The sequence below is a fragment of the Amphiura filiformis genome, chromosome 12 (assembly GCF_039555335.1).
Source record: "Amphiura filiformis chromosome 12, Afil_fr2py, whole genome shotgun sequence".
Taxonomy (NCBI): domain Eukaryota; kingdom Metazoa; phylum Echinodermata; class Ophiuroidea; order Amphilepidida; family Amphiuridae; genus Amphiura; species Amphiura filiformis.
The window spans coordinates 54,045,368-54,065,061 of NC_092639.1; the positions used below are offsets into that span (position 1 = coordinate 54,045,368).

The 19,694-nt window shown below is 37.5% G+C and overlaps 1 protein-coding gene across 1 annotated transcript in view; it reads right to left on the minus strand.

The window, feature by feature from the left end:
* The window catches only part of LOC140166910 (glutathione peroxidase-like), a 33,885-nt gene continuing 14,191 nt past the window's right edge, over positions 1-19,694 (minus strand). The window contains exons 3-4 of the mRNA XM_072190395.1: positions 1,597-1,727; positions 1-357 (exon numbers count right to left, since the gene is read on the minus strand). Coding sequence (XP_072046496.1) covers positions 186-357; positions 1,597-1,727 — 303 coding nt within the window. The 3' untranslated portion in view covers positions 1-185. The remainder of the gene's footprint in view (positions 358-1,596; positions 1,728-19,694) is intronic.

Below are 19,694 nucleotides of genomic sequence, written 5' to 3' on the forward strand. Positions count from 1 at the left end.
AAATGTGTATTAAATTGCGAATTTCAAAAAATCAAAATTATTTGATATCAGAATGACATTCTTCGTATTCAGAATGCAATTCGATATGTCTGATGTGCTCTAATGTCCCACAATAAATACTGTCCAAACGTTCATACCCCAGCCCTTAAATAATATTAGTAAGTAAATATAATAGTCTTTGTTTATTATTCCTTGTTGTAGAATCCATCCTGGAATTGGCCAAAGAGTCGCTTGAATTGTCCACGTACAGTCAAGTCATTTTGTTCCGCCTCTGCTACATGTAGGCCTACCGGGGGTAGGCCTAATATTTCACGAATGTCGTCCTCGATGGCAGGCGGTTCTACTGCAGAGTCGTATCTGTATTGGGATTGGATGAGAATAAAATACGGCTGTTATATATAAATACTACACTGTTTATTAATTAGAAACTATAAGGATCTATAGGCCTACTTTAAGGGTAGGGCCTATACGAGATATTGTTGGTCGAAGCAGCCAAAAAAAATCAATTTTCATTATCTGAATCAATATATTATTGAAAAATAACACTTTGGTGTTTTGTAAAAGTTCATTCTACAAATCATATACTTTGAAAACTTGCTTAATTAATTGTTGTTAATGAGTTATGTACTCTTTACAACATAACTCAAGAACCGCAGGACCTACAAAAGTATATCTGTGATATTTGAATTCTTCTACACGCTCGCTATGAATTGAGCAATGCAATTTTTGCTAAAGCTCACTACCATTCGCAAGATGCTGTGAACTACATTTTTTTTGCTGCTTCGACCAACAAAACATCGTATAGGCTACCCTTAACCATGTTTACTGGACGAAAGAGCAAAAGTAATGTTTCATTTATGATGCCCAGACACTGATACGGAATTGTTCAATTTTGCTGCCTTTTACCTTCAGCCACAGAATTTCTATTTGCATAGAAGCCGGGGGGGCGGGGCTAGAAACACTCGTGTTTTGGGCCCCAATATGGTAAAAATGCGCACACTGGCCCACACACCTCATGGTCAGAAATTGGCGCGCAAAAAATAGGTGTCAGTAAAACCCCCGGGTAAAACCGAAACAACATATGCTTGTCCCCCAACAGACCCCGTCCCCTATAAATTTTAATGCTTTCGCCGCCACTGTCTTAGACTGTCCCGCAGTCTCGGTTCGGTCCGGCATGGATAATGGTCGGTCCATTAATAATGGACCGATACATAATTACATAGTAGCCTATCAAAACATGCCATAGTGTTCACCCCACCCTCGATTCTAAATACACAGCGCGCAAACCACTTCCCAGCGCCCAAAACCAATTCCTCTTTCTACACAAATTGATAGGCCTACACTTATCACACCTCCTATATTGAACGCTAAAATTCAGTGACCGCTCCCACTGTCTATAAGTTTCAGGTTCAACAGTGAACACATCTCCATGCACATAACAAGCTCTCCCGCCTTGCTACCAGCCTCTTGATTGGCGGCATTTAAATAGGCCTAATAAAAATTTGTAGACCTATAATACAAGTCATGTATATCGTGGATAAACTGTCATGTTCAGTGTAGCCAAGTTATAACACCGGCTTCAAATACCAGTCCTACCTCTTGTATGGTTGGCCATTGGGGTGGATGAGGAATTTGTTGAAATTCCAAGTGATGTCACCGTTTTTGATTGGTGACCAGTAGAAATTGTCTGGGTTGCCAATTGTATCCTTTACTGGTGGACAACGACTCTGAAAAAGACAAAAAGAATAAGAAAAGAATATTGAAAAAACATGTTCTATAATTATTTTCCAGGGCGTCTGACAAAAATGAAAGAAAAAAAACAAAAAATGAAAGAGAAAATCAGAGGGCAAAGGAAAAGAATCAGCCCGATCATGGGCCAAAATAGTGAAAATAGTAAAATACAACATTTTGCCGAGATACGCGCGCACATTGAAAAGATAAAGCCCTTTCCATCCTCAATGGGCGAAAATAGTGTAAAATACCAAACTTTTGCACGCATATCGTCCCAATAGAGCCTTTTTTGGAAACTCGAAAACACACAGTCTCTATGCATTGTATGATTCATCTGCTTTTTTTTCCATCCGTGCCCCCGAAATTTTATTTTGCCCCCCCCCCCCGACCAAAAAAGCTGGCTATGCCCCTGATTCCAAGTCATATGGATGCGTGCTATAATAGGACGCAAGTACGTAGAGCCTAAGTCAGAATTTCTGAGCGTCGTTCTTGTAACGATAGCCTATTCGTTATAATCTATAAGTAAATCAGGAGCTCTGGCAAACGTGGTTTATACTGTAGTCCGACATCTTGGTACCCAATTAGTCTTGGGCGTTTATTGATACACATAACCTGGCGATACTATTGATGGGCGGTATCGCTATTATCACATACTGTAACATCTCCCTTTCTTTATAAAAGGAAAATAATTGAATGGCTAATAACATATTGTAACATCTCCCTTTCTAAAGGAATACTTTCCAATGTCATTTTAGATAATTATTGTCCATGCAAAATGATGTTTCACAATGCTTATATCGGGAGTGTAAATAAACAGTTATTAAATTGCTGATCAGAATGGAATCTTACGACAATCATTTTAAATTTGTATTGTTTTGGAACTCTTAACTGGCCTATAAAACAGTTTACCAAAACACTGATTGTATTTCTGATCATTGAAAGATTTGAAAATCAAATGTTATTGTTAATGTTCCAAGTCTTCCTTCTTTTATTAGGAAACTTTTTTAATAAAGTCATTGAAAATCTGAGTGTTCATTGTTCGGTGTTCAATGTCCAGCTTATTTGGTTGATTGTTCACTCTTCCTGCTATTTGTTCATACAAAGTTCTGCTTCTTTTGCTTTTATATGCTTTAATGCTGCTTTTCATTAACAAGCATTATTATTTTCTCAAAACTGCCTTATACATTGTACGTTGCTTTTCATTAGCAAGCCTTATTTTCCAAAACGAATTGCTTTTCATTAGCAAGCCTTATTTTCCCAAACTGCATTTCATATACTTTTAAATACTGTTTTTACGTTTCATATTCTTGATTTTAATCTGCATTCGAAGAATTCTTAAAGTCTCTTGCATCTGATGACTTGTGGTTGTCGATGACTTGTGTGCTGCTTCAATTGGCAAACCTTTGTCTGCTGCTAATTCACATCCAACGAGCGGCCTGTCCATCGCTGCTTGACGAATGGCTTGTCCCCCGCTGGTCGAATGGCTTACATCCTGATCGCTGCAATCTTCTGTTGCACGATGAATGGCTTACATTCTGTTCAATGTTGAATGGCTTCCTACATTTTAAACACAGTGCTTTAATGGCAGCATGCACATTATAAGCATGTTCATGTGAATTACAATAAAAGTCCATCTCTGCTGAATGATGCACAACTCAAAGTCATTGCTTCGTCATAATTCCGGCCACCGTGCATGTTTAGTGCTCAGGCCTATTTCAGTCATGTCAGTCTGCATCTTCTTGCTGCTTTATCAGTTTATGTTCAGCTCAGTCATTGTTGAGTGTTCGCTTTCTTTTCATTGCGTTTTGCAAATTCTGCTGGCCATCATTGCATGTTTAGTGCTTGGCCTTTCTTCTTGTTTAATCACAAATGAGTGTTCCTCATGCTGTAATTCTTCAAAGTTCTTGAAGTATTTCTTCTTCCATGTCGCCGATTTCTTTAGTCAGTCACTTTCTCGCGATACTGTGGCTTTTCAAGCCCGTAGGCAATTAGCGGTACGGTAATCATAGTCCGTCACCATTTAACTTTCGGCCAATCATCGGCAAATTCCGTGATCCGAATGCGATGAAAGTTCTGTATCTTCATATTTTACGTCCACGCTCGCTTTTTTTTTTAAAGCTGTCATTTCTTGCTTTCTTCTACACCCACGGCGGTCGGATGCAAATCATTGCGGACGGGGGTACCTACAGTGTCAGAAACCACTTCATGACACCATGTAACGATAGCCTATTCGTTATAATCTATAAGTAAATCAGGAGCTCTGGCAAACGTGGTTTATACTGTAGTCCGACATCTTGGTACCCAATTAGTCTTGGGCGTTTATTGATACACATAACCTGGCGATACTATTGATGGGCGGTATCGCTATTATCACATACTGTAACAGTTCTGGCCCATGATATCAAGTAATTATGAGGCTCATAATATCGTAAATATTCGCCTACTAGCGCGCAGTGGCTCCTTTGCCTTACATGCCTTAAGGTAAAATTTCATGTAAAAATAGAGAGGTCCCTCTGAAAATCCCAACAAGAATTTATTAAAGGGTAGGGGAGAGCGGGGAGTGTTCGCCCTAGGGGCAGGTTCGCCCACCCCTTGTTTCTCAGCACTACGGCTATCTGGGAATTTGGTGATGGCAAAATTAGGTGACATAGGTCATTATAAACTTCTCATATTAACTACCCGACATATATGGACGTGTTCATCGAACTGCAGCCAAAACAAAAAAATTACACCAAAACGTAATTTTTTCTTGCATTCATAATGTTGTAATATCATTGATACATAATACAGATGGTTTTAAAGGATATCTGTATTGGGAACATATGGGATTTGTCAAAGATTTAATGCAGTTAAAAACTCCTTATTCGATTTGTATTTTTCATACCCTGAAGAAAATATAAAAATGTGCACTAGGGGCACGTTCGCCCTTTTGAGGATGGGGCATGTTCGCCCTATAGCTTCCCCGGGCGGACTTACCCCAACCTGGAGGGCGGACCTGCCCCATCAGCGTATTATGCAAAATATCGATAATTATACCATTAAACAAGGTAAAACTACTGAAAAGCATGTTTTTTAAAGTTATGTGGTATCAGTATTACTCATACCACCGTTTATGTCCTAATCCATAATCTCCCCAAAGTTGTAAACATGATATGTTTAAGCTCACTTTGGACCCCTACATTTTACCCTGAACCGACCCCTGCAAACAAATTTAGTGACACCCCAGAAGAGAATGAATGCCCTGTTTACTCTTGCTAAATGTTTGCATTGAATATGTTATTGTTATGCAATGTTTAAACCTTTTTTGTGATTAGGGTGAACTTACCCCACCATATGGGCGAACCTGCCCCAATATGGGGCAAGTTCGCCACTTTGCAAAAACTTTTTTGTTTGCTCTATCCTGTTGCTATTGTAAGGCCTATAGTTCTGGGATTGTGGTCTTATATAGCTAAGACATAGGGCTTTCACATGGGCTAATCAGGTAATCCCTAACCTTAAAATTGACATCGCTAGGCTGGTCAGAAAAAAATAGGGCGAACACTCCCCGCTCTCCCCTACGTGCTTTGCTGGTGTCATTATTACGATGAGGGCACTATAGGTTTGTGCCTAAAATTCCAGTTATGTCAAGGGAACCCATATGCGCCATTAGGCGAATCTTCACTGTATATTATTATGTAAGCTAGCTTATACTAGGGACCTTAGTCGGAAGTTTCTCCGCACGCTTGACAGCTAAAACATTGTCTTGATACATATCAGCACAAATTGGTTTGCAGTATAGATAGGCCTACCCATTTGTATGTTAAATTGAGTGAGAAAAGGAGCTTTCATTGAGGACTGCTAATAAAAACTGAGAAATAGCGCGGATTTTTTTCCCAATAAGAGATAATTGGAAAAGAAAACAAAAACAACACCAATATTTTGGTAAAGGCTTGCAAATTTTGCAAAAAAAAATCATAACAAATTGACACATTATCCAGATATTTTGAGAAACTTGCGTCTGCTATTTTGCAACACATCCTCATAAAAGCATGAAAATACAATTTATCTCATCAGCCGCATATCCTCATGCCCACATTTCCTATCACTAATATATTGTTCAGATAACAATATTATGGCTTATTAAAACATTTGACTCTTTGTTTCGGAAAATAATAATGATATTAATGTCGCACAAGCTGCTTAACACAGAACGAGGTTAAATCATTTGACATGCACCATCTTGTATTATACTCTGTACTAATCTTCCCGGACTAATTTTGATAAAAATTATTTTACTCATCAATTGATACTAGAGGTCACCCGTCGACCGTCTTTCGCGGTTCGTAAAATGAATGCAATTTGTGGATCACCAACTTCCGAATTTTTATTGGGAACAATTTGACCAACTTCCTAATTTATCAAAGTTTGGTCAGTCGTTTCATTCAAATTCATTTTAATCAGCTTCTTCTTCGTTGTCTCCCCTACTCCTCGGTCGCCTCTTTTTTTGTCCTCGTTAGCTCACATCTTCTCCCTCTTTTCTCTATCCCTCTTTTCTCTATCCCTCTTTTATCTGTACCTCTGGCTCTAGTACGTCTTCCCCATCAACTGCTATCAAATATGTTATGTCAGTGAAAACATAAAATGGAAATTCTTTTGTAAAAAGTCAGTATAATAGTAGGTCCTATGCCAAAAGAAATTATTGACTTTTATTATTGCCACGATATGTTCGCAAAGCTTGTTTTGAAATAATTTATAATTTCGGTATGATATTATAATAAAATTATTTAGGCCCTACTGGAAAAGGTCGAGAAATGGAATATAGGCCCTAAGCCTAAATATCAAGAGAAGTAGTTTGATAATTTCTCAATATATCTCATAATAATAAACAAAACAATAAAAACAAACATAGCGTGTCGTTTAGGGTCAGGTTCCGGCCCGGCCCTCGTGTGATGGTGATATCTCATGCTACGAGTAAAGTAGACTTTTCACGATCTGGCACGCCGTGCAAAACACGACTGCTATTTTTGAACACATTATTTCAATATACTGCCCCCGGATGCTGCCAACGCGGCGGAAATGTTGAAAATCACTCTGACCGTTTTCATAACACATCACAATGATAAAGCAAGCAATAATTAATAGAGAAAAGCGTATAAACAGTCAGTTATGTTTTAAAATTAGTAGCAAGAACTTCTATTCCCTTGCCACACCATTGAAACGTAGATGATTGACAAAACATTACAACGTAAAAATACCTGCATTGATGAGATATGCGAAAAATCAAACTTGACGGTTACTATGGTAGCGCAAGTGTCAAATTTTATACATATATTATATCCTACAGGGTGTCCCAAAAAAAAAAAAGAGGCCCCTCATTGCGCCCTCTTTTTCTCCTATTTCTGAAAAGTTGATTAAATATATTTTGGTATGCAAAGAAACCTTTAATCGTTAGCTTTAATAAACCAAAACAATTGTTTCAATCGGCTCACAACTTTTGAAGATATGCCCTTTTGAATAAAAGTTCCCGTTTTTACTCTGTCCACGGATAGCAAACAGAGGCTCATGCTGTGGAGTGGCCTGCACGATCACCAGACCTCACACCACCACTTGATTTTTTTCTTTGTGGCAAAATCCAAGATCTTCGCAAACGTTTTACTGAATGCATCCCGGGAATGCATTCACAAGTAATATCCGGCGCACAAGGATGGTACGCAACGCAATGAGGATCAGGACTGAAACCTGTATTCGCCAAGGAGGCAACCAGGTAGAGGGCAGAGCAGCACTTCAGAAGAACCAAAGACAAACCAAACAGCCTTTTAGGGCTACCTTTTATCCTAAAAAGAGAAATGACTTATGTTGTAAATAAATTTTAAAAAAGAAAGAAAGCAAGAAACAACAATGTAAGAAAGTAAGAAACATGATAAAACAAAAAGGCATAAATAACCAAGAAAAAATAAGTAATTGGAAGTAAAGCAAAAGAAGTCCCATTCGGCATCCATTTTACCCACAAATTAATGACACTATTAACAAAATCCATTGCCCACCGGTAAAGCCCATTCCATAAATAAAGTTATTTTATAAAGTTATAATTGAGGAATGTTTAATATTCATGCATGGTATGTGTACTCTTTTTCAATCTTTAAAGTAGCTAAACCGTCCCCGTGGACAGAGGGAAAAACAGGTACATTTCTTTAAAAGAGCATATCTTCAAAAGTTGTGAGCCGATTGATATAATTGTTTTGGTTTATTAAAGCTTAACGACTCACGGTTTTTTACATACCAAAATACTTTTGATCAATTTTTCAGAAATAGGAGAAAAAAGGGCGCAATGGGGGGCCTCTTTTTTTGGGACACCCTGCATGGTTAATGCGTAATGAGAGTGTATATTTCATGCATTAGTGTCCGCGACGTCCCAATTCAGGAGAATATCGGTATGAGCAACATCGGTACTTCGTTTATGTAGGAATGGCACTTCCATGCTCAAAATGGTGTGCCCAAAATGGTATGCCCAAACTCGCTTGCTTGCCCCACTTTCGACGTGCCATTAAAAACTTCGTCCACCCCCTTTCGACATGCCAAAACAAATAGTGAAAATGTCACAGCCTTTCTTGGAAGCTCCAAGCCTTTTCATGTCTCTCTAAAAACGGGCATATTTATATAACCCACCAATAATACTGGGTCAAAATGATGTAATCCTACCAGAGTGATCGTTTTCAAATTTGTAAAATCAATGACGAGCAATCTGATATGCTTCCTGTTCTCTTTGGCGTGCCTCACCTCAGGGATCTATCCTGGGACCCCTGTTGTTTAGCCTTTATGTTAATGATCTTCCATCCCATATAAACAGGGACAAGGCTAAGGTGTGTCTCTATGCTGATGACACAGCAATTTTTACTAAAAATCAAAGTGTATCTCAGGTTGCTACAACATTAACTCAGGAAATGTACAAGGTGACCAAATGGTTACATAAGAACAAACTCACCCTTAATGTCAAAAAAACCAAAAGCCATGCTTTTTGGAAGTAACATCAAACGTGCAAAGAACCCTGACAAATTTGAAGTTAAAATCCAAGATTATGTCCTGAAGAGGTCAAACTCTTCAAGTACCTTGGTGTTTATCTGGATCCCACTCTCTCTTGGGAAGGCCACCTTAATCATGTCAGAAACTCAGTGAATAGAAAAATAGGGGTTTTATACAGAACCAGGTATTTCTTGAAAGAGGACACCCTGAACACAATGTACCAATCATTAATTCTTCCATACCTGGTGTGGGGTAATGCTGCTAAAAAACATCTGAACAATAAGCTCCAAAATAGAGCTGGTAAAACCAAAGTCAACAGGCGTTTCCCCACCAAAGATATGTTAGGATGTCTAGGGTGGACTGACCTATAGATACAAGACTGGCTAGACATCTCAATGTCATGGTGTATACATGTATTGCTAAAAAGCTCCCGTATACCTGTGCAATATATTTCACAAAATCAATGACTACTCCACCTATCAAACAAGGGGAAACAAGCAGGGTAATCCTGTCCCTCCAAAACCAAGGACTGAGTCAGGAAAAAGAACTTTCAGATACAGAGGATCAGTGTCCTGGAACAAACTCAACATCACTAGTAAATTCCCGGTTCCTCTCACTACAAAACTGTTTAAAGGTGCAATGAAAAATCTGACTTAATTAATTATGTGATTATGTACTATGCAACTGTTCTTCAACATGCATCCCTCTCATGTGGCCTTACTATGGGTGTGTCCATTTATGTTGACCTAAGACCCTTGCTACAGTCTGCTCTGGGTGTCGGTGTTGTTGAGAGGGTTTGCGGTTCTTGCCCGGGTATAGCTGATGGTCTTGGCGTTGTCGCTTTTCGCCCTGGAGGCCTAGTTTCCAATGTGGCTTACCTGGGGCGATGGTTACTGGGCCATGGGCGTTTGCCCGACTGGGAGGGGACCCCTGACTCGGTGGGTGGAAGTATGGACCTTCTGCTAACACGAATGGACTTGCTCATAGTTCGGCACTAGTGCAATATTGTCTTTTATAGCAATGTATTTTAATGTGTATTTTATAGTGTCTTTCTCAGGGCAATATATGGGCGTTCGGGTATGGACGGACAGCCGGGTGGTGTCCTTGGCGCATGTGGATCGCTGGACCTTTCTCCTGGATGGGGTGCTGTTGGAGACTGTGACTGGCTAGGGGCTTGGAGAGGATCAATTACTGTTGCTGCCTCCCTGCTCCCTGACCAGCCTGGGCCCTACCAGTGCCTTGGTCGGGGTTGGGGTCCTGCGGCCTGTATGTGGCGGGAAGTCTGCTCCGGCTGTCCCGCCTGACCCACTTTTTTTGCCGATTACCTTTCTAAATCTGTGTGCTAGTTTTTTACTATGTATAATTATTGTTCCTTCTGTATTTTTATATGTTGTATCTTGTGTATTTTAATGTTGGCCTTGTGCCACCTGGGCACCTTTGGGAGAACAATGCCAGTGCATTGAAAGGTTAACCCAGGTTAACTTACTCAGCATATCACCAAAGTAAGATAAGGTGGTTTACATTAAGATACAGTTGTTTACATTCCAAAACATGATATCTGCACCAGTTATGAAAATTGATGGGAATGATGCTGTGGATCACGAAATGCCCTTTTAAGTTTATTATAACAGTATATTTATAGGATACACCACATGAAAATACATCGGTATAAATTATTGCAAGAATGAATGAATGAATGAATGAATGAATGAATGAATGAATGAATGAATGAATGAATGAATGAATGAATGAGTGAATGAATGAATGAATGAATGAATGAATGAATGAATGAATGAATGAATGAATGAATGAATGAATGGGAATGAATGAATGAATGAATGAAGGAAGGAAGGAAGGAAGGAAGGAGGGAAGGAAGGAAGGAAGGAAGGAAGGAAGGAAGGAAGGAAGGAAGGAAGAAAGAAAGGATGGATGGAAGGAAGGATGGAAGTATTGGACGAACGAGCAAAGAAGCAAATAAATAAATTGAAAATATTTAATATCAAACATTTAACTATATACCCAAGATGAAAGTCTATCAATTTTAATACTGACAGAAAGCTACCAATGATGTGGGCTAAATTTATCTGTTTGGAAAAATAGATAACAAGTACATCTATATCTGCTGAAGATAACAAACAATGCACCCGAATCATCTACATCTTCTGAAGATAGCAACTACCAAAGTCCATAAATTGCAGCGAAGCTATCGTTATGAAAATTATCACAATCATCAATTCCAATATATTTTTTATGAGGCTATGTATTGAATACCAACTATTGAATTTACATTGAAGGGGTTTGGTGGATAGGCCATTATTTGTACACATGTTATTCTCCCACCAAAAGATCTAAGTACAGGGAATAAAAAAAAAAAAAAAAAGTTATCAATGCAATGAAGCTACATGTAGGCATATATCTTCTGAAGATACCAAAATGACCACAGTCATTAATTGCAACAAACAAGCACCCACGACCAACAAACAAACTATAATAGGCCTATATAGGCTTTGCCTATCCACTTTTAAAGCACTTTGTCTGCTATATTTTTATCTGAATATGGCCCTGCGCATACCTATCTCTGCTCATCGGTTATGCAGTATGTCATTTTATAATGCAAAATGAGGAGCATTTCAGTAACAAAAGTCAATTACTTGAATTTGCGATATTCTTGCATTGCGTCAGAGACCCATTAATGGAAATAAGTTTGCTTGCTTACCCTCAACTAGTATCTGTGTCAAATTCACTATCTGCATGATGATGAACGGTGCTGTATCATGATTGTACACAAATGATAGCACTTTGTCTGCTATATTTTTATCTAAACTTATCAAAAATATGACATATGGTATTATAGTTAAGGCATTATTATCTGAGGCTAAGGCTCGGTCATCCACCTTTGCACAGTATTGTTTGTGGGACCTGTATTAATATTTGTACTATTAAGCCTATATTATCGATTTTGTTTTTAATCAAAATTATTTGATATCAGAAGGACATCTGGTGTCCTCTCAGGTCCCACAGAATACTGTGCAAAGGTAGATGACATTAACAAAAAGTTACAAAATGTTAATTGTTCAAGAACAATACGGGATATTGGTTCTTGGAGAAGGCTTACAAATAGTTTTAATATAAATTAGTAACAACAACAATTTTGAAGAATCAGTGCCTCACAAAAACGAAATGGATTCGGCACACATAGGCCTACTAGTAGTACTAGTACTCATATACGACAAGTTATTGCAAATACCATTTTGTTGCACACTGCATTACAAATGGCAGACTTTGATAGAATGATACAAAAGCATTCCATTTTGTGATAGCATGATATACATAATACAGCTAAGTTATGGCAAGTAATAAACTATCCCATCATATTCAGGCGGCGAGTGGCATGATTGAGCCGGCAACTTGTGAAACCGCCCGGCCGTATAGCATTTTCCATATACTCGGTTAGTTTTGTGGGGTTCATTATCGAACCCCAACGATTTTAGCTTGTATTTATATTATTTATTAACATAGGCCTATTTGTTTGTGATATTTCAAGCGTTTTAAAATTTATCCCATTCAATTACACGGTTGACGATGAAAATTTACTGAATTTAGAGAATGCATTGCGACCACCACCTGATCATATTCGAATAAAATAATACGGTATATCACATGCACCAAATGAAAAATCAAAATTAATCAAAATTTTGTGCTGGTAGATAATATTTATAGTTAGATAGAGCCTATATTTATTGTCTTATTATTAACATTGATGCTCCCAGCATGTTTGGTGTTATGTAATCCTTTCATCATATATATAATTTTATTGTAAAATCCAACAGCTTTATGACATTTGCAGTTATATCCCACTCATAATCAGATAGATATAGATGTACACTGAGACTATTATAATAGTCTCAGGATGTACATGTATATTAGCAATATCAGTTCGGGGGCACTCGTAATAACCGGACGTCTCTGATTTCAAAGACGGGTCAGTGATTTCACATATGTGACCGTACACCACGAATGAGCCGTAAATGTCCTCAATTGTATTCTGAGTTACAGTGTAAAATGGGCATGAAGGTCATATTCATAGGTATTTCAATTTGGTGCTACGTGTATCTCATTAAATGAGGTACACGTAGCACCAAATTGAGGTACCTATGAATATGACCTTCATGCCCATTTTACACTGTAACTCAGAATACAATTGAGGACATTTACGGCTCATTCGTGGTGTACGGTCACATATCACATATACGTCGAGCTTTGTTGACAGTTCGGCACTCGATGCAGCACATCGGAACGAAGCTGAGTGTATTACAATAAGCTTTCCTATGTTTAGCAAATATCTACCTGTGCAAAAAGTATATCTATCTGTGCAAATTCTGACAAATGGTCCCAGAACACACTTAGATTGCAATGGCTAAAATCAAATGTTTTGAGGTAAAAAAAATTTTACTATCCAATTCATGAATTGGATAGTAAAATTAGCAGGCACTCAACATGCTCAACTTGGGCTAGCTACAACCCTGATAAGGCCTATACACAAAATTATTCCCACTGTGCTGGCACGTTCATCAAAATTACTTACATCGTTTGCGACTGGGTTTTGAAACTAGGGAGTATGTGATTTATGAGACGTCTCTGAAATAAGGTGACATGACGCTTCAAGAGTATTTGATATCAGATACGTCTTTGAATTAGCAGTGCCCCCGAACTGATATGGCACACATTTTAAACAATGAAGTATAATTATATGCCGCTCTTCGGTTTTTTTTTCTTTTCTTTTATACATATATTATAGCGGTTGCAGCTCACAATGATTACAAACGAGTCAGGATTTACACGCACAATAATTAGGGCAATAGATGCGGCGACAGCTAGATGCATTTATGTGTGACCCTTCAATTCTAACTATTTTTTCAATCTGGGCTCATTATAATAGTACAATCAGTGTATGTAGATGATATATAGCCATGATTTTTCTCAGAGGGAGGGGGAAGGGTGACTGTCAAATAGGGGGATTTTACAATAATTGTCAAAAATTGGCTTCCTCGTGCTCGTCCCCTACATCACTGTGAGGCCAAGTTGAAAGAATATATTTCCACCAGACTTTCTACATAAATATATAATCGATTTTACGTCATTTAGTTAGAATTTAAACATGTTATATTTACGTCGAATACTCGGAGTCTGTAGCCCTACTAGGCCCTTATTCTTAATTTTTATTCATCCCACGACCAAACTTTACCTTCAGAAACGTATACAAAGGATGTTCGTCTGGTCCATTGACTTCATTCTTAGCAGTCACGATGAAATTTGGTTCGTATCCATTCCCAGGACGAACATATTTCATACAGTTGAGTAATTCGTGATTTTTAGCGGGTTCCTGTAGACCAAACTGGTTACAAGGTACTCCCAGTACCTCAAAACTCCCGTCCAATTCTTCACGTAGTGCATTCAGTTGTAAATATTGCTGACTATAACCTCAGAAAGTAGCCACATTGACTACTAATACGGCTTTACCAGATAACTGAGACAGTGCAATCTTGGTGCCATCTAACCCTTGGAAGACAAAGTCGTGAAAGCTTCCGTCACCATTATTGCAGGTAGATTCAAGATCTTGACCAAAAGATGGTAGGAATGAGTAAGTGAGGGCCAGGAGGGGGAAGAGCATTCTCCAACCCGGCCGCTCCATATGGTACATTTTTACGGTGCTCGGCACTGATGAAAAGAGTAGTGTTGACTTCTTTTGCTAATCGGTGAATGCAGAACCGTGAAGTAGTGTGACTTCGTTTATGCATAATGCGCTGTATAAATCAGGCACTGAAAGCTATTATAGAACATAAGTGGCATAATTCGTACGGTCTGCTGAGCCTGTCTCAGAGGTTTTATCCTATCACAAGGACATGATGCATTGTTGTTATATAGTATTATTTCCTCTTTATTCTTGCACAGCGCTTTGTTCAATGTAATTTACATTAAGGTACTTGCGTTGTTCTACATAATTATTCTTGGTATACATTTTGTTTTGTTTGAATAGAAGCTATTATAACTTTCACATGACCTAACTTTAAGTTTAAGTTGACAATAATGATGCTTTTTTTCTGACGATATATTCAATTGTTAGTTCAAACACAGAAGATACTATGTTAGGAAATTCAGTAAGATGGCAAACTACTGCAACAAAGCTTTGTATCTTCTAACAAAGTCACTCAGACATATAGCGGGTAGGACTGCTGCGTCTTCTGAAGATAGCAAATATACAAATGATCAAGTCAGTGTGACAAATCTCCATCTCCTGAAGGTAGCAAACTACCCACGTCATGCAACATAGCTGTTATTTTATGAAGATATCAAACTACGCGAGTAATCAATTACAATAAAGCTATACGCATCCTCTGAAGACAGCAAACTACATGTATGTAAGTGACCCGGGTAAGTGATTAATTACAGTAAAGCTAAAGCCTACATCTTCTGAAGATAGCAAACTATGTAAATTGCAACATAGCTGTTATATACTGCGCCAATAAAGTATCCTTACACTTGGAAAAATAATCACAATTTCTAAACTGAACAAAATTGGGGTAAATTTGTTTATTTAATAGATGCACTATCTAATCCTGCACATTATGACACCACATTGAATCCAATGTGACTTCAAGAAGCAAAGTTACGAGCATTTGATTGGACGAAGGTACATTTTTATAAGTGACAAACTGGCCTATTCAAAACTCCACAGACTAGACATCTGGTTTGAGAGTGGTGAATGGCTAATGTATGCGTTTGGCATTAAAGTAAAACAAAAGGAACAAAAGGAAACGGAAACAAAAGAACTGGCAAATAAAATGAAAGTTCTGAAAAGTACAGAGAAGTAAAAACTGAAATAAAAACTGCTTTAAATAACGCTTCATTGAAGAAAGGGTCAAGTTGCGCTTGTCCAGTTTGTCACTTTCAAAACTGGACCTTCGTCTATTCAATTGTTTGTAACTTTACTTCTTGAGGTCACATTGGATTCAATGTGGTGTCACATAATGTGCAGGATTATAGATAGTGCATCTATTAAAAACTAATTTACCCCGATATTGTTCAGTTTTGAAATTTTCCAAGTGTAAGGATACTTCATTGGCGCAGTATATATCTTCTGAAGATAGAAAAGTATCTTAGTCATCAATTGCAACAGAACTATTATTTTCTGAAGATAACAAACTACCAATTGCATGAATAGAGGTTATCCACTTTACTCATGTGTGACTTCTAACAAAAGGCGCTGGTTCCTGTAGTATTCCTCATTCAAACCAATTCAATGCAAACAAAGCTATTATCCTCTGAAGACAGCAAACTATGTAAATCATCAATAGCAACATAGCTATTAACTTCTGCAGACAGCACACTATGGAAACCATCAATATAACTATTACCTTCTGAAGATAACAAACTACACGCGTCATCAATTGTAATAAAGATAGAAAACTTCAGAAATAAAGAATACATTACTATAAAGCTATAACCTATACCTCATCTGATTGCAAACTACCAAGGCCATTAATTGCAAATTAACTGCAAAGTACCTAAATTGAATAAAGCTATATAGCCTATGTTCTGAAGATAGCATATTACCAGTGAAAAATAAATATCAAGCATTCAGTACTGAAAAATAAATAAATAAATAAATAACTTAAAAGGGCATTTCGTGATTCACAGCCTCATCCCCACCCCCCACTTTTCTCAAAAAAAGTTGAGATTTTTATATCACTGGAAACCTCTGGCTACATAATGTTTATGTACAAAATATTTCTTGCAGATTAATTCGTTTTGCAAAGATATCGTGAAATTTGAATTTCGTTCTGATCTGGTGCACCAAAACGAAATTACGACGCATTTGTCTATGGAGCAGTGTAATACACATAATCATGCATAACTCGCGAACGCAAAATCGGAATCAACTGAAATTTTGGGAACAGGTGTTTTTTGTGGATATCTAATGAAAAATGACATAAATAGAGGATGTTAGGATCACGAAATACTCCTTTAATTAATTAATAACTACAAGCAAATTACGTACTTTGTTAATGATTCGATAAAGCGAAACGCATCCTGGCACGAGTCAAACTAAAGCTAATATGAAATGAACACCATCAGTCATCATACCAGATATTGTGCTTATGTTTTTAGCAACATGGTCATCTCCACTCCCGTATTAACATATTTCGGCTAATCACCCATGCAATGATATTAATAAGCACTAGTTACACCATTTGATAATGCAAAATGCATGATGAGAATTGTCAACAGTCAATTTTGAGATAGTTTGCTTTACGTTATTAGGGCCTACATGTTAAAATGAAAATAAGCTTTTTATGCTTTTTGAGGGCTTGTTTTTATTTACCCTATTGGAATTTACGCTCAACTTATGTTCTGTGTAAATTCATTAATTATGTTAAAGGATAATGCAGGGGTGCAAATTGTGATTTCTTCCTCAGGAGCAAGGTTTTTAGGCTCAAGATTTCCTCAATCATACCATGCATAAAATAGCTTTATTCTGCACTTCAAAAGATGAGAATGTTAACATACCGTGAAATTTTAGAGCGACTGCATGTTAGGTCTTTGAGCTTCCAAAAAAGGCTTTATGATGACAATGTGTGCGCGTAGCGCGCAAAAATTTGGTATTTTACACTAGTTTGGGGTCAATTTTGATCGGACAGAGGCTCCTTTCCCCTTTTATTTTCCTTTACCCCCTTTCCTCTTTCATTTTTTTTCAGAGGAGCACAACTTGTTTAGTGCTTTATATGGTTCTTCTTTTTAAATTTCCTCAATATTTTCCAGTTTGTCCTCTTCTCAGTGGCATAAGTATTGATACTAAGTACACTGAATTCTTTCATGACTTTTGTTCCCAGAAAATCCTCATTGCTGCCTCTCTATAAATTTCCTCAGGTATGATTGTCGCCTCTCTAAATTTCCTCAGATTTGAGCCCTGTTTCCACCTGTCTTCATCCAACTTCTTTTTTTCCTGTTAAATTCCTCCCCTATTATCTTGTACCTCACTCTTCTTCTTTTCTTTCCTCTTTTCCCTCTACCTCTTATCTTATTTTTTTTTAATTCTCTCTCCCTCCTTTTTCCTCTCTTTCTTTTTTCTTCTCATGGCATTATTTCCTCAAATTTGACTCTCATTTCCTAGGAGCGGTGCTCCCCGCTCCCGCACAATTTGCATCCCTGGGATAATGTGTTTTTTAACAGCATGATAAATCATATTGACTCTTGTTCCTTAAAGCCATATTATAACATTTGTGTGTAAATAGATGAGGATGTAGTTTCAATAAAAAGAAAGCTTTTACTGTCAGATATGTCCCCTTTTAATTTTGAGCCGAACAAGTGAGGTAAAGCATAGAAAATTGGAATTTACTACATGTACTAGCGCCCATGGGTGCATGTTACTACCGCGGTAATAATACGGTACGATCACAGAACTGTGGGTACGATCCTCGGGGTGTATCCCGGTCCCGCACGCCGTGCACGTAGGCTATACTATGCATACGTGTTCGACTATTATTTCCATCGTAATAATAAAACGCCTATTCCATTGTTTTTATTCAAAATCTCGGATTTTGACAAAACTGCAGCACCTAAAGTCTTATTGCAGAATGCAGAGTATCTTTATTGAAGTACATTACAATCGTGTAAAAACCAGAATTTAAAATTTTTTGACGGCGTTCTCCTCAGCAAATGTCATAATATGGCTTTAAACAAATCACATGAAATATATAGCATTTTGTCTGTTATATTTGACCTACAATGATCAAGATCTGACGTAGAATTAGATATTGTTAAACACTTGTTTAAGATAGTGTCTAAAACAATAACTACAAGGATTAGTCTAAATGCAGGATTATAATTGATTTTAACACCTTAATTGGCGACATTTATCCCCACGTTGCTTGTATGATCTACATTGACTTAGTCAATTATTACAGTTTAGTTAAAACCGATAGCAGAAAGAAATTAAAATTGAAAACTAGTCTTTATAGTCAGCATGCAGAATACAAATGGCAAACGTCAATAGAACGATAGAAACAAACCATTTCATATTTATAACACAGTTATTCATAATGCAGCTAGCATAACAATAGAAAGTAGGCCTACTACTATCCATCTTGAATATTTGCGATCATGTACCAGATGGAAAAGTCGTCAAATCTGTTGCGGTGATTTATAAAATATTACTAGGGCATATTGCTTCATCAAAATTAATGCTTTTAGTATGTTTGGTGCTATAATTGTATTGCAATTGTAAAATCAAACAGCTTTCTGACATTTGCAGTTTCATCCCACTCATAAAACAGAAAGATGCATATATGCATCATTGCACGCATTATATAAACAATTGAAGGTGCATATAGCGCACTTCGTTTTTCCTAGCGGTACTTAGCAGCAAAACAACGAATGAGTCAAGATTTCCACGTACACAAAATTAGGGTAATAAGTGTATAATATGTCTGTGCAATTTCAATCTGGCGCATTATATAGAATGGGCAGTTACTTTACGAAAATTGTCAAAAATGGACACCAAAAAAAATCCGTTTGCCCACCCCTTTCCCCTACGGCTATACGATACTGTTATTATTAGGTATGTCACAGTGGCTGCACAATAATTCTGCTACACTGTGCATGCAAGCATAACAGTGAATTGAAAAGGGCGCGCTTCAAATTTGGCCAATTTTAGAAAACATCCATGTCGATAAATGAATTTCTTCATATGCTTCATTTATCCAAATTGTTTGAATTTTTAATACATGGTGTGTGAAGCCTTCCTGAGGCTACCATCGGGTCCCCCAAATTAAAAATTGTTTTGTTTAAGAACTACTGCCTGTTTTTATGGATTTTTGAAGATCGCTCATAAATCAGTAAATATAGGCCTACTGAAGTAAAGGAACTACCACCATTTAGCTGAAATACTAATCTTTCTTAGCATG